General features: G+C 39.7%; 1 protein-coding gene across 3 annotated transcripts in view; it reads right to left on the reverse strand.

Moving 5' to 3' along the window:
• garnl3 (GTPase activating Rap/RanGAP domain like 3) overlaps positions 1–15401 on the reverse strand; it is an 80783-nt gene that overhangs the window by 24942 nt on the left and 40440 nt on the right. For all 3 annotated transcript variants that reach the window (XM_034710079.1, XM_034710080.1, XM_034710081.1), the window contains exons 3-13: positions 11008–11082; positions 8480–8579; positions 6864–6982; positions 5266–5330; positions 4320–4383; positions 4160–4186; positions 3694–3769; positions 3254–3352; positions 3043–3146; positions 370–478; positions 153–198 (exon numbers count right to left, since the gene is read on the reverse strand). In XM_034710079.1, the coding sequence (XP_034565970.1) occupies positions 153–198; positions 370–478; positions 3043–3146; positions 3254–3352; positions 3694–3769; positions 4160–4186; positions 4320–4383; positions 5266–5330; positions 6864–6982; positions 8480–8579; positions 11008–11082 (884 nt within the window). The remainder of the gene's footprint in view (positions 1–152; positions 199–369; positions 479–3042; positions 3147–3253; positions 3353–3693; positions 3770–4159; positions 4187–4319; positions 4384–5265; positions 5331–6863; positions 6983–8479; positions 8580–11007; positions 11083–15401) is intronic.

The following is a 15401-nucleotide window of genomic DNA, read 5'->3' on the forward strand; positions in this document are numbered from 1 at the left end:
GAAAATAAATCTAGGTACATTTGAAATGAAAATGTGGCTGTTTGCGTCCACACATGCAGCTAACCCCAAAAAATGTCATTACATTTTGTTTGTAGTGTGGTGCCTGTGTGAATACAGCTACAGATTCAAACATCTTGAGTCAAAGCACTCACCTGTAACTGTCATTCTGGCTATTATACCTAACTAATGCAAAAATATCTGGAAGTGAAGTGAAGGAAACTCATTATGCGTGAAGGAGACACAAAAGCAATCCAAACACTGTCATTGTTACAGGTCTGATGTCATGTCTGTAATAGCTCCTCTGGACGACGCTCACGTCGCAGGCGACCTCTTGGTTTCTCTGACAGTCCTTGTTCATGTGAAGGATACGGGTGAAGTGCGATCGGATCATAGACGGTTTGAAGGACGACGATGCGTCATCCCCTTCCTGGAATACTATGGTAACAATGTCGTTTCCAATGTGTCTCTTTCTCTCAACCTGCCAAAGAGAGGAGAGCAAATATATGGACCACAAATGGCAGTTAACCTTGTGAGCCTGTGATTCATATTTTCATCCACAAAACCACAAACTGACATGGATTCGGTGATCTGTTGCCCTGTTTTACCTTCATTTTGAATGATTTTGGTAAAATTTAGTTCATAGTCACTTTTTGGTAGTTTCTGTTTTTTCATATTCTTTGTTTATGTTTATTTTTTTGGCTTGTGAGGGCAACACTTTGTTCCAGTAGATATCTCAGTAACTACATAGAAAAAGATACTAAAGTCTACCAAATAACTTGTGTGACAACATTTTAAGAAAACTTTAAAAACTTTGTTATGGATTATCAGATTCTCAGAGAATACAGCAATCCACAAAAGACATGCTTACTCAGTCTTTAAGTTTAATTACATACTAAAAAATAATAACCCATATAAGAAGATATTAAAACATCAACACCAATGAGTGATATCTAGGTCAAATGGTATTGTTATTGTTATTGCACACATTCCTGGAACAACAACAATAATATCCATTTCCTCCTCTGATGCTTGTTCCCGGAGGGCTTTGGGCTCACCTTTAAATCTAATGAGTTTATTTTATGTGTTTGTTTTTTTTTTAGTCTGTAACAAAAATGTCCATTTAGTGTGTAAAATGTTTGTGAGTTATTGTGTGTAGTGTCCTGTGAACTCTGTAATTTTAAAATGTGTATTGTTTTTTGAATGTACCTGCCTTAGGACAACAGATGCATTTTAGTTATTGTGCTAATTTTGGCATATTTACATGGACGCATACTGATGAAATGTTGATTAATGTGCGTTGTCCTTATTAAAATAAACAAACACTTTCTTTAAAGGGTAGAAAAAAAGAAAAAAAGTGCAACACGATAGCAGTGTACTTCTTTTTTTAAAGAAACCTCTTTAATTTCTTGCAGGATGAGTCTTTTTGTAGTTTTTAGTTTTCTGTTAGTTTAACACTTCTAGTGACTCACACAGTCATAAATACAATGTTTACACATGAAATGACAAAATCTCAGACAAATTTTGCCATTAGATCAAATATTGTATTCATGCTCCCAAGAGGATAACCCTGTTTTTGGATACTGTAAGATTTCTCATTGGGAAATTACTGTTACTTTTATGACCTTTATATTGTGGGGGAATATATCAGATACGTCTTCTCCAACTGAACTGACCAGAATAGGATATTCACTAACATCCTTTCATAAGACTGCAGTCCTTGTGATCCACAGACCAGCAGGCGGGCTCACATGCAGCACAATAAGCACAGACTGCTCCTTATTATTGACCACCAGAATGTCTTTTTCTATCTTGAGAAGAAATCCAATTATCTGTCAGATCTGCTAAGCACCAGCCTATTTAAATTGTACTAGTATTGGCAGTCCAGAATGGAGCTCTACAGTAAAGCAATAACGTCCTTTATTTCTGAAGTGAACAGATTTCCATTCTGTACCGCTGTGCCTGCTTCCTCTCACTGCTTTGTCAAAGCCGGGTATTTTCTCTGTGGAATCATACACAGATGAACACCTACGACTGAATCTCAATTAAAGATTCTCTAGTATTAGTGTGAGGCACAGCCAGAGGACGGTCCAGCTTTGGTGGCGTAGTAAGAGATGAAATGAAAAATTAAGATGTACAGACACACAAGGAGACAGAGAACTCTAACATCCTCTCAATATTGATGCTATCATCAAGAGGGCATGACGTTAACCACACTAATCTTTAAATATGTTAACTTCCTGTTATTTCATAATGAGTAATTAATGCTACCGAAATCTGACGCTAATGGAACGTCATTCATTTTATCACCAGTATAAAGTATTTGATGAATAAAATCGTCCTATAATACTACAATTCATCCTCAGGGGAACATGAATGTCAAAATGAAACTTATCCAAGTCCACCTGGGCAGCCACTCAGGTCTGTGGATGCATCTCTGCTGGTTGTGCCAAGATCCCGCCTTAAAACCAAAGGTGACCGGACCTTTTCAATCAGAGCTCCAAGCTTGTGGAACTCCCTGCCACTGACAATTAGACAGTCCACAACCTTAACTGCTTTTAAATCCTCACTAAAAACATTTTTATATAAGGAGGCATTTCTCTGCTTTTTTGTTGTGAAGCACTTTGTAACCTTGTTAAGAAAAGTGCTATATAAATAAAGTTTATTATTATTATTATTATTATTATTATCTGACACATTTTGAAGCATTTCAGAAAACTCCTATGTCAGCCTCAGGTTGACTCTAAAGGAAAAGTCATGGTATCACCAAGATCTATAAGGAAACATCATCTGGGGACCATGAATGTCAAAAGAAAATCTAGTTCTAATGCACCAAGCAGACATCAAGCTACATAACTAGAAAAAGGGAAAACTAATACATGCAGGTGTTGCATGATTCAGTTAATTGCCACTGTCGGTGGTCATCCTCTGGGGATCATGAATATCTGAACCACATTTTTAATTCAAGTCAATCTACTCAGTAGTTTAGATGTTCTCCTGTGGGCCGACTGATACTGCCAGCCCTCTAAAGTGCTGAACACCCACCTGCTGTTTGTTCTCTTTAGAGTAGGGTAACATGGTGGACACATGGAACATGAGCTCATGGCCCTGATACACTGTGTAGATGGACTTAGTCCCTGTAGTGTCATCTGCAGGTGAGGACACAGAAGAAGGTGACAAAGTTTAACAAATACTGAAAAGATTGACTTTTAAATGTTGTCCATGTGATGTGTTTCTGCAGTGTGATCTCTCTTACTCTTTGTGTCTAGCCCTCCGCGGTAGCCTGCCCATCCCTGCAGCGTAATGGAATCACCCAGAAGATTCAGAAACTTCTCGAAGCCATCGCTCCCCGTCTCTGAAACAAGCACAGCAAGAATAGTTTGCAGTTATTGCACTAGATTGGAGAGTTAGAGGAGAAGATTTAATGTTGCATGCTTGATCTCTTAACAAGGAGCTAACATAGGAAGCTGCTAGTTTCAGCTGAGTGAGACTGGAAACAGGGAAAACTGCTAGCGGTGAGAAGCAGATTTTGTTGCCTTCATACAGAATGAGTCTGAATGAAGCTAAATGAACTGGCCTCTGCTTCCAGCTTCAAACTGATATATGCCATATATCTAACATCAGAAATAAAATAACCATTCTTGGTCACTGTCCCTTTAATTAGGTTGAATAAAATTAGAGAAGAGTTGGACTTACCATTGCTAAACATCTCATCATCTGTGAGCTGCCCATCTTTTGCAAACAGGACACCAAATTTGAAGTTCACAGACCCCTGAAAGCAACAAACCCAGGTTAAAGTAATCAATCAATTCCTTACTCTTTCATCTATATTACTTTCACTTGTCATATAGCATTATAAGAAATGTACCAGAATAGCAAAATATAATACAAAGAATCCTAGGAGGGATTTGGAACTGTTTAGATGAAGCTTTATTATGTTATTCCTCAGAGATGAGGCAATATTAAACATTATTTTTAGCAGTGTCACAGCAACTTCTTTTCTGTTAAAGAATGAGTTAAGAGTTATATCAAGTTTGTATCTATTGTTCAACTGGCTAGACCAAAGAAAGCCAGACAAATTAAGATTGTAACCACGCCTATCCCCCAAACTCCCCGTGAGGATAAGCCAAGCTGTAAAGTAAAAGGAGCATCATCCCCGTACCTCTTGTTCCTCCAACACCAGCAGATCCTGAGGAAAGACAACACAACAATTATCATTCACACTGAGCAGCTCTGCAGGAAAGGAGGTGACACAGCCTGAGGATGTATTCTAGTTTAGGTGACGCTGATCCGGTGCTACGACGCTCTGGTGTTACTCTCACCTTCTGAATCTCCGGGTTGAGGATCTCCCTGGGGCCTTTCTCAAACCTGTCCATGTTCATCGCACTGGAAGTAAAGAAAGGAGGAGGGAAGAGGAGAGGAAGCAGTGATGGGAAAAAAAAAAGGAAGAAGTATTTAGGATCAACGGAAGACAAATAGCCCTAAGTGTTACACAGAATACAGCGAGACCTGATACAGGGGATTTCTCTTCCTGCATGTGTCATTTGTTCTCATATAGAGTGTGACGCTGCTCAGCCTGAGGATTTACTATCTCCTGTTTCATGCTTTCATTGTAACCTGTTACCTCTCACTAATGCAATCTAGCACTGGAAACATGAGACTGAACATTCAAATGGAAACAAATAGAAAATTTGCTCTTTTCAACATTTGTTTAAAAACAGCTGGGCTCATTTTTAGAAGACTTAGCATGACTTGAAAATGAATCTGCATTAAAGGAGCGTTTCAGTCGAGAATCTGGCTGCTAGATGTTGCTAAATATTCTAATCTCTACACACAGTACCTTTAACGCAGGATTCATATTTAAAAAGAGAGCAATGTGCTTTTTAGTTCGACTTCTTTTGCTTGTGTAAAGCGCTGGGAGACTCTCTAACCCACTGTGGAGAGATGTCACACTTTGACTTCAAGCCACACGTCTGCACCACACTGAATAAAACATCATCATGCTCCACTGGAGACCTTTGAAGAGAGGATTTCTTATTTTAATTTTCATAAAGGTTTGATGATACAACATGGGATACAACATAAGAGAAGCAGACTATTTGTAGATGTGTGTGTGAAGATGAAAAAATAAAAACCCTCCCTCCTCTGTGGGCTAAGTTTTAGCAGTTTTTGCTCTAATTGGCCAATATGGTATAATTCTGTGTACTCCACCCACAGCATGTGATAACCAGCAGTATTAACCTCAGAGCTCCAGACAGAACCTCTCACCTTAGGATGGACTTGACTGATAGTGTTTTTGTCGGGCTGTAGGGGAGGCTGATCTTCAGCGTGCCCTGAGAGAACGAGAATGACACAGATCAGGGGTTAAAAACTCTGAGCACAGTGAGCTGCAATCGCCTTCATCCTCACGACTCACATTGCCAGACCTGTTGCTGCGCTCCTCGTTATCCTGAAAAATTACTATCACAGACGAGAAATTGCCAACAAGATGTTTTTCAATCAGTCATAGAACAATTAAAAAAGGGACCTGATTAAGCCAGAGTAGCGCAGACAAACAGGGCTGATCTGCTCAGCCTCAACAACAACAACATCCTGTTCCAGTTGGAGTCAGACAGAAACAAGATAAATCAATGTGATCAGTCAGCGGAGGTGCAGCACCCTAATCAGGTTCCAGATGACGCCAGAGGCCAAAATTAGTAACAAGCTATCTTGGTCATGAAGCTGAGTCACCGCACTGCAAACACACAACATGCATCTCATGCAAACGCACACACAGCTACACACACGGTGACTCAGGGCAGTTTTAAAGTCACTTAGGAGGCCTTTTCGTTCCTTCGTACGTTTAAATCCCAGAAAAAAACAGGGTCATAAATAGTTTAAACTGGAGGAAAGTGCTGCTGCTTAAAATGAATCTGTGCCCTGAACTTTTGAGCACTCTCCCTTTTTGTTTCAGTTTTTGGGTCCAGAACTAGTATACGAAACTTTTACTTGAGTATTTCCAGTTCCTGGCCTTAGAAAATGTTTCTCTACTCCATTTCAAAGAGAAATATTAGACTTCTTTACTCCCCAGAATTAATCTTACAACTTCAGATACAAGCTATTTTTCAGACTAAGAATCTGCAGGAATAAAAATTATGGTAGCCTAAAATGATACATCAAAGTATTAAGCAATCAAACTCAACTATTTTGCTTATGATTCCTTCCAAAACAGCAGCGTTAAGTCTGTCATAAATTAACTTTCTTTTTATCATACCTGTAGTGGCTTGTCCAGATTTTTTGGGATTTGGGTGGCCCAACTGGGGCACTGACATAGGCAGAGGTGGCTGGGGTAACAGTATTTACCCTCTCTATCTTCACCATATACTATAACAACTACATTTAAAGTATCATCCTGTTTAATTCCTGTGTACACTTTAATCTTTAAGGATCAATTCTTCATGGACTTCAAAAGACGATGTTTGTCCAAAGTCTTATTTGGAAGCATTAACAATAGAAAATGTGATACGTTCAAATACAAAGAAAGCTACTGCCAGCCTTTTATGATATACCATATAGTTCATTTTATTATAAGTCTCATCTCTAATGATGAAAAGAGCCAACCATAGTTTATGGTTCTGGGGTGGCCAATCAAATTTTAAAGGGGGCCAGTGCCACTCATGGTAACCCCTCTTGACATGTACCTGCATACCGGTTACAGTGAATTCTTTAAACTGGTCCCAACAAAGATACCAAGAAATATTAAGGTAAGATAAACAAGGAGACAAATCTCCTCCACTTACAGTATCTCAAAAACATTTAAAAAAAGAACCTGAATATTAGATTTCTATATTTGAAGGAGTGTATGAATTTATCAGTACAGAACTCACTGTCTTTCTCCAGAGGATGGCTCTGTACTGAGGAACCCGCTGATTGTTCTGGTCTGAGAGGACGACTGACAGGTAGAAGGGATTCTTCTCAGCGTCTGTGCCCACGTAGTTCTGGTGAACTGAGGAAAACAGAGAAAATATATTAGAATAATTGGGGATGTGTCTCTACAATCCTTGCCTTTCTTCCCTTACATCCTTTCTTCTTTCTTATATCCACATCCCTTTCATTTTTAACCCCATCTCCTGTTTCCTCTGTGTTTAACATGAGCACATACAAAGATCTTCTGACACACCACAGCAGGGTCTTACATTCCTGCCTCTACCTCTTTGGTTGACAGGGTAACAACCTTAGAGACAATAGCAAACAGAGCTCCAAACCTAATTAGACGCAAGGTCCCTGCCTCCATTTGTGTGTCCTTTTCTTTGTCTGTTTTCTATAGGGCTTTCTTCTCTAATATTTTCTTTATTCAACATTTTCTTTATTCATTTTCTATCTCTGTTTGGCTCTTTTTGTTCTCACTTTTTATGCCTCAGGTAAGCTGTGACTTTACAAAGCTAGGCTGCAATTAAATACTTATTAGTTTTGGAACCTTGAGCTGTTCCTCGCAGAGAAGAAAGCATTAAATCCAATCAAGAATTATCTTCAGACCTAATAAAAGAAAACAGGGAAACAAAGACAATCTACCTCACCTAATTATTTGTAAATTGAGAATTCCGTCATTGCATTGGATGCATCACCAGTCAGGAACTGCTCATGTTGGAATAATTGGCCTAGAGTTCATGTTGTACGATGCAGTCTGCTCCGATCAGGCTGTGAGAAACAGATGGTTCAGCTGCAGTCCAAACCAGTCGAGCCAACTGAACTGCCCGTGCCGTAGCAATGATCAGACACTTACTGGAGGAAAAAAGTATTCCTTTCTTCCCTTCACTGTCACTTTTCTGTCTTCCTTTCCCTTCACAATTATCTCCATCTATTTCAGGCTCTGTCCTTTGTCTCAATCTTTCAGCCAAGGGCGATCTTCCCGATTTGAAGTTGCGTCAAAAAAAAAACGTCAAACAATGATCTTTTGCTGAACAACTTTCTTTGCCACCTACATCGAGAACAGGCAGGGTGTTAATGAGGTATGTGGGATGTTGCGGGTTACAGAGGTGAAGGAAAAAGGTGACAAATTCTAATGCATTATTTAACAATCTCAGGGGCTAGCTCTTGTGAACGGCTCCTGCTGGCCTGCTGCACTGTACCAGCAGTCCCATCTTAATTGTGTTATCTCCTGAGGGGAAGCTTTTGCTCTGCCTGGTGCTGGTGAGGATGTACGCCCTCTACAGACTTCATCCCTGGGTGGTGTATAAGATTAGAGTGTATTTGAGACTCTCAGTGGGGATATGACTGGATGCTAACAAGTTCTGGCCTTCAATGAAGAGTGGTGCAGCATGCAGACAAGGCTGACTGCATAAGATAAAGAACGTCCCGTGGATCACAGAAAAGATTGAGAGGAAGTTTTATGTCTGCAGATTTTCATCATCTTCAACTCTCTTCATCCTCCCTTCCATGCTCACTTCATATGTGTGAGTGTGCTGTTTTTAGAAAACAGAGGGCACAGCAGAGAGGGACTGACCTTTTCCCAGGAAGTATTTAAAGAACCATCTGGTGTGGTACTCTGGATTCTCCAGGTGGACATCGGTTCTCCTCCAGGTTCCTGGAGTGTAGTCCGAAGTCTGTTTGTCACCCACACATACACACAGGAACACAAACAACATGTTGTCATCATGATGGTCACAGCTTGAATCACAGCAGTCAGCTCTGGGAAAACTGTCACACGATGCAGCGATATTAATTATAACATAGCACAGAGAAAATGTACAGCCAAAGCCAAGGTGCAGAGAGAAGAACAACAAGTCTCTGTTATAAAAAGAAATATGGAGGTTGTTTGTTTAGTCTTATATAACATTACATTCTTACATACACCAAGATGTCAAAAGGGGTCGCATCTGCAGTGTTCTATATCAATGTAAAAGAAAGTTTAAGTCATAGGAGTTGCAAGTTAATCTGAAACTTTTTAATAAGCCAAAATGTTCTATTCGTCACATATTAAGGTGAAGCAGTGTGTAGCTGGACACCTCATTACAGGTTACATAGCTCTATGAGTTGAGAGTGCTTTAATTGACTTTCCCTCCAAATGGCTCAGACTGCTGTATTTGAATCATTTTCAGCTGGCAGTAAACTCTACAGTATATAAAGTAAAACATTTGCTATCATCCTGTGAATATTCTGATTGTCCTCAGCTTTAGTGAGAAACATCTCATTTAGCAGCTTCAGTAAATCATTATAGTATCACATTCAGTCATTAATCATTTTGAAAGATGGGATTTTTCTCTGTTGTTGTTTTTCTCTGGGAGTTATGAATTTGATATCACTCTTGTGTACGCTAAATACAAGTAGCAAGCATTAGTCAGCAGTTAGTGCTTTCCACATGTGTAAAGCCTGTAAGCAACTCATTAGAACCATTTTCTTTAGCTGTTACAGTAAACCATAAGATTAGAACAAGTCAGTCCAGTAATAATCTACACTCTTTAATTTTTGTTCAGAGTCTAGTGGTGAAATTGGTATCAGTGTTGCCAACTCCTCGTTGAGGAAAGTAACTATTGGCTGTCCTAAAAGTCGCTAGAAGTCACTAAATGATGTCATCACTTAATTTGCATAATCTGAATTGTAATAGACGCTGTCGGAGAGATGTGTAATGTTGAGGGAGGGACAAAAAGAGGTTAAAAAACACTCTAAATATGTTTATAACTACACTTAGGAGCCTACAAAAAATCTAAGTTAAACATTACATTTTTCAACCATAATATTTTCAAGATTTTTTTTGTATACAATCTACATTAACTATCTAAATGGACCAAAAATGTTTAATTGGAGCACTCTCGGCCCTCTTGCAGCAAATATTCACTCCTCTGTAAAGAGCCTTGGTGTTCATTTCGACAGTGCCTTCAAATTTGGAAAACAAATATCTTCTGTGGTTAAGGCCAGCTTCTTTCAGCTGAGACTCATAGCTAAGGTGAAGGCCTATCTCCCTCCCAAGGATTTAGAGAGAGTTGTACTTGCCTTTATTACGGCTAGGCTTGACTATTGTAACTCTTTGTATGTAGGCTTAAACATGTCATCTATTCAGCGCCTGCAGCTTGTTCAAAATGCTGCTGCTCGCCTCCTGACTGGCAGGAAAAAGAGGGAGCACATCACACCTGTGCTGCATGCTCTCCACTGGCTACCAGTTCGTTACAGGATTGATTTTAAGATTGCGCTTTTAACGTACAAGGCCCTGCTCCTGGATGTGCCTAAAAGTCGCCGAAAAACCCAGGGGGACCGAGCCTTTGCAGCAGGGGCCCCCAAGCTCTGGAATGGCTTGCCACTCTAATTAAGATCGGACCCCACTGTTGAATGTTTTAAATCTTTGTTGAAGACACATCTCTTCTCTTTGGCCTTCTCCTCGTGAAGATGACATTAATATCCGGTTATGTTGTTGTTTATTGTTGCCTTCATGTTCTTTGTACTTTTTACTCTTTATCTTGTAAAGCACTTTGGCCAACCCTGGCTGTTTTTAAATGTGCAATATAAATAAAGTTGACTTGACTTGACTTGACTCAAAAAGAGACAATAGGTGGGATCAGCCAGCGGTGTCTTCGAACATGCGTGATGCATTTGAACTCTGAATCCTGGGGGATGAATGCCTCCTGCTCTGAATGCAGCAAGGAGGTACTCACAGCAGCATCCACTGCTTGTTCAGAAGAACGATACATGCTTTCACGTTAGTCTCCAAAAGTCTTTTTTAACACCAGAAAAAGTCACTAGATTTGTCACTAGTTGCTTTTTTGAAAAAGAGTCCCTAAAGGGATCTGAAAACTCTCTAAATATAGTAAAAAAGTTGCTAAGTTGGCAACACTGGCCATGCTAGCCGTTTCTCCTGCTTCCCAACTTTATGCTAACTTAGGTTAATCCCTCCTGGCCTTAGCTTCATATACTGAAAATGTATAGCCCCAAATACGACCGTAGTTTCTGATGTATTATCCATTTACTGAGGTTTGAAGTTGCGTCACAATAGTGAGTAAATGGGTGGGATGCATTTGTGTACAGCAGTGTATTCTTTACCTCATCTGTAGAGCCATTCTCCACCCTGAAGCGACCTGCCCTCTGAATGGCCCCATCTGCGTCACTGGAAATTAGCTGAGGCGGGAGACAGAGAGGGAGACATGTTTAGAATTAGGCACCTGACAATCCATGACTTGTGGGCAGACAGTAATAAGCAGGTCATAAATACATTAGAGCTGGGAAAAGAGGAACCGTGGCGGACACATCAACTCCATGTGACAACAGCATCATGAGTCCAACCTCCAACGTCTAACCACAGCGGCACTCTTCAGCTGGGCAGATTCATCTCCACACTTCTTTAATCGCCAATAATAACTCAAGTCTTTGCAGTCATTTCTTCATCTCCACTCACAGGAAAAACCTTTTTTTATGCTTGATTTTCTTTTTCATTTGTGCATCCGCCACCCTCCACTTATCGCCCCCAATTATCTGTCTCTTGCTGACTCACCTCTCTCTGCTACTGCATGGAGAGGAGACATTATGAGAGCAAAATGGGACAGTCAATGATGGTGGGAGAGTGAGCGAAACAAGAGAGGGCAGGGGAGGACAGGATGCATCCTGTGTAAGCAAAATCAACTTCTAGAAAAGGTTCAACATTTAAATGAACTTCACGCTCAATTGGCTTTCCTGCAGAAAGTTGAATAAGATATGAGTGATGCCAAACCCTATTTGTCATGCCAGCTCTTCATATGTTTGTTTCCTTGATTCAAACACAAAGTATTCCCTTTTTCAACAATGGAAGAAACGCCAAAACAGGAATTTTAGCTAGCACACTGGCCTTGATTACCAAAGATAATATCTTAATTCATGGAGGTATAAATTATGGATATGCACTGATGTCACTTTCCCAGCAGAACCCTAACCCCTCAATTGGACTGAGCGGCAAAACTTTCTGAAACATGGCTGTGTTCAGTAGGGGAAATTATAAAACAACAGAGTAAAACAAATGACTAGTTGGACTCAACTGAAGATCTCTCTAATTCATTCATTCAACAAAGACACAGTGATCCATGAACATTGACGTATGGTCAGAAATCAGGTGTGCTGATTGTTATTTGTACCTTCATTATAGGCCAGGGTGTACATAAAGCAAAGCCTGACAGAAATTCCTTTGATTCAAAAATGTAAACATTGATTTTAGCATCTGATAAACTGTCTATGCCCCTCATTTGTTCCTAATTTGACAACTCAACACAATGCAACTGTAAAACTAAACATTAAAAAGTTATGGTTTAAAATGTTATTATAGTATTCTAGCTGAAGATCTAAACTGTCCACAGAAAACACTGTCATGATATAATTACTGAGAGGACGGTGCTTTTCAGGCTATTTCAGGCTGATACTTTAAACATAACATGGTCCAGAACAAGTTTGAATTGTTAAGTAAGCTAGCATAGTTGTCCAGGTTAAAAGGGAGCTAGCTTTGTGACACAAAACCTCTACAAACCAGATTTTCTCTTTAATATTAATATGAAGTAAAACCCTAAATTAAAACATTTTTTTTCACAGCATTCAGGCTGAACGCTAACACTCCTACTCAGAGCTCATAGCTACATGCTTTCTGCTGCTTATTGGATGTGACCATAGTGACTAAGCCTACGTGACATCACATGTATACCCTCTATTTGTGAGTATGTCAGTCAATGCATCGATCCAATACCATCATTTATCATCCCCCTCCCTCTCCAAAAAAACAACAGATTTCATGTGAAATGATAAACAACAGCAGGATAGTGCTAGCCAGGGCATCAGTAATCAATGTGTATTTTTCCTGCTAGTATTAGACAGGTACTCAGTAATAGCCAATACTCAATTTCAGGCATTGAAAAAGCCCTAAAAGCAAGGCTAGCTGTTTCCTGTTCCAGTTTTCAATTCAAGCACTTAAAATGTAATCCTTAAATTCTTATACTCTTAATGTGTTAACTTTAACTTAATGCAAACAGCATACTTGATCACTAGAGTTTTCTAGTTTTCGTTTTCATAGCAACAACTTCTGTGGGTCTAAATCTGTACACAGACGCACCTCTTTCTCAGTGTTGGGCCCAGCTTTTCATGTCTCTATACAACAGTAGCTTTTATCTGAGCTAAGTGTGACTGATCTATGACTGCTCCAAGTTTATGTCAAAATTATTCACAACCTACTTACAAATTTAAAAGTTGTTTGTGTATAAATAATGTTTCTGGATGTGACACGAGGATCTGAACACAAAAAGAGTGACATGTTTGCAGCGATCGGCTGAGTTCCAGTGATTTACCACCTTCTCACCGATCTACAAAAGCCTCTTCAACCACTCATCCCTCTTTCCTTTTAACCCCCAACACTGTTACAGAAGATGGTCTTTAGTTGCCAGGCAACAGACCCTTTAGTGTCTCCTCCCTTCTTTCTCTTTCTCCTCATGCCTCTCTCCCTCCTTGCCCTGTGCTCTTTGACCGTCGTGACAGTAGAGCTCTATTTTGCTCCCCTCGCCGATAGAGGTCTCTGCTCTGCCGACATGTGTATTTTTAAAAGAGTTCTGGCACGGTCGTGTGTCCCTGCACAGCACACACTGTGGTCTGTCCAGATGGCCTGAAAGAGGGTGAGAGGAAGATCCTGGGTGGGAAAGACTGAACATGGAAACCTCTTAACTGACCTTTATGAAGTGCAGACAGGCACATTATTGTTCACTCTAGAGTGTCTTAAAATAAGTAAGAAGAGTCCTTAGGAAAGACTTTGTAAAATGCTTGTAATAACTTTTTCTCTTGCATACCACTTGATTGACTGTTGCAGATGTGAATGTTTACATGCTCAAAGTAGTATCCCATAATTCATAGTTTAATTGTAAGGAGCCTGCATGAACTGTCTGAAGTACTTGAAGCTGTTTTATCATTTTAGTTCTTGAAGTAGTTTGTCAGCAAACCAGAAAATACATCATAACCAGTGTTGTGAGTAGCGTGTTTCCAAGTAACAAATTATTCTAACTCCACTCCTTTTCAAGTTCATTAGCACCATTACAATAACATAAATGTTAAAGGACTTGTTACTTAGGATCAAATAGCCAACCTCTACAAAATGAATCATCTGACTCGCCAGGCAGGGTCACACCTACGTCAGTATAATAGCAGTAAACACACACAATGGCTGATCATTCAGGCAGGATCCTTTTGTCTTGGAGATAGCAGCATTATTTCTCCCTCCTCAAGTTAAAAGATGAGAATATAGCGGTGAGTTGTAGTCTATGTGGAAGAAGGAAAGCTTTACCCAGCATAAAGACTATGAATTCCAATATTATGAAGCACCTAACCAAACAACAAGCTTCAACTAAACTAGCTGCCACAGAGCTCAGGCGCAGCTCACGTCAGCTTGGCAGACCAAAGAGGATCCACTCCTTCCAAATAGCCAAGGCTTGGTTTTAACTCACCACCAGCTACACAGTCTGTAAACCAGGAAGGACTAATCAGACTGATTGAAAGCGACGTTGTTGAAGTTGTGAAGTCATATCAACTGCTGAGTCTGCTGCTTTCAGAGAACTTACTGGTAAAATACCTGTAAGATGAGAGGCAGGGTATCAAGTAACTCGTTACTTCTATAATGCAGTTACTTAGTTAGTAATTCAGTTACTTTTTGAAAATAGTAAGTAGTACTTGTAACATGCCTAACATTACACAATAACACAATAATGATGGTAAAAAAAACCTACAAATTCCACACCGCAACAAGTATTTCAACTCCTACTCTTACATGCATCAAACTTTGTATGATAAAATTTAAGTGCCTAAAAACACAAGTGGATGACATAACTAAATTAAATATCAAGGAAAATTAAATCTGTTTGACAATAATTGTAAAAAAAGACAAGAGAATAGCAGAGCATCCAGACTTTTTAACCTGGGTGGTCCATCTTGGGCACTGGCTAATGCAGGGCGGTGCTGCTAACACACAGCAAATTGCATTTATTTACCATTTAGCGACATTAAGGCATCATACAGAAGTTTCCTGATAGCTTTTTCCTTTTAGTTTTCCAAATAATGATAGAAATCTTCAAAACATTCTCATTATTAATTCATAGAGGACCCCAAAGGAAGATACATTAACTAAATGTACTGTAATAAGTACCAACAAAAGAAAGAGTGCTACAACAAAATGTGAATTTGAATGTAACCCTTACTTTTAAAAAAAAATTTTTATTTGTTTTTATATTTTTTGGGCATTTTTGCCTCTATGGATAGGACAGCTAAAGAGAGACAGGAAATGTGGGGAGCAGTAAATGGCTGGAATCGAACCGGCAACCTCTGCGACAAGGACACTAGCCTCTGTATGTGGGGCGCTTAGACCGCTAGGCCACCAAAGCCCCTGTAACCCCTACTTTTAAATGGGCAGAGAACCAAAGCTATATTTGGGGATTTTGGGACTGCAA

This window comes from Notolabrus celidotus, chromosome 19 (assembly GCF_009762535.1).
Source record: "Notolabrus celidotus isolate fNotCel1 chromosome 19, fNotCel1.pri, whole genome shotgun sequence".
NCBI lineage: Eukaryota > Metazoa > Chordata > Actinopteri > Labriformes > Labridae > Notolabrus > Notolabrus celidotus.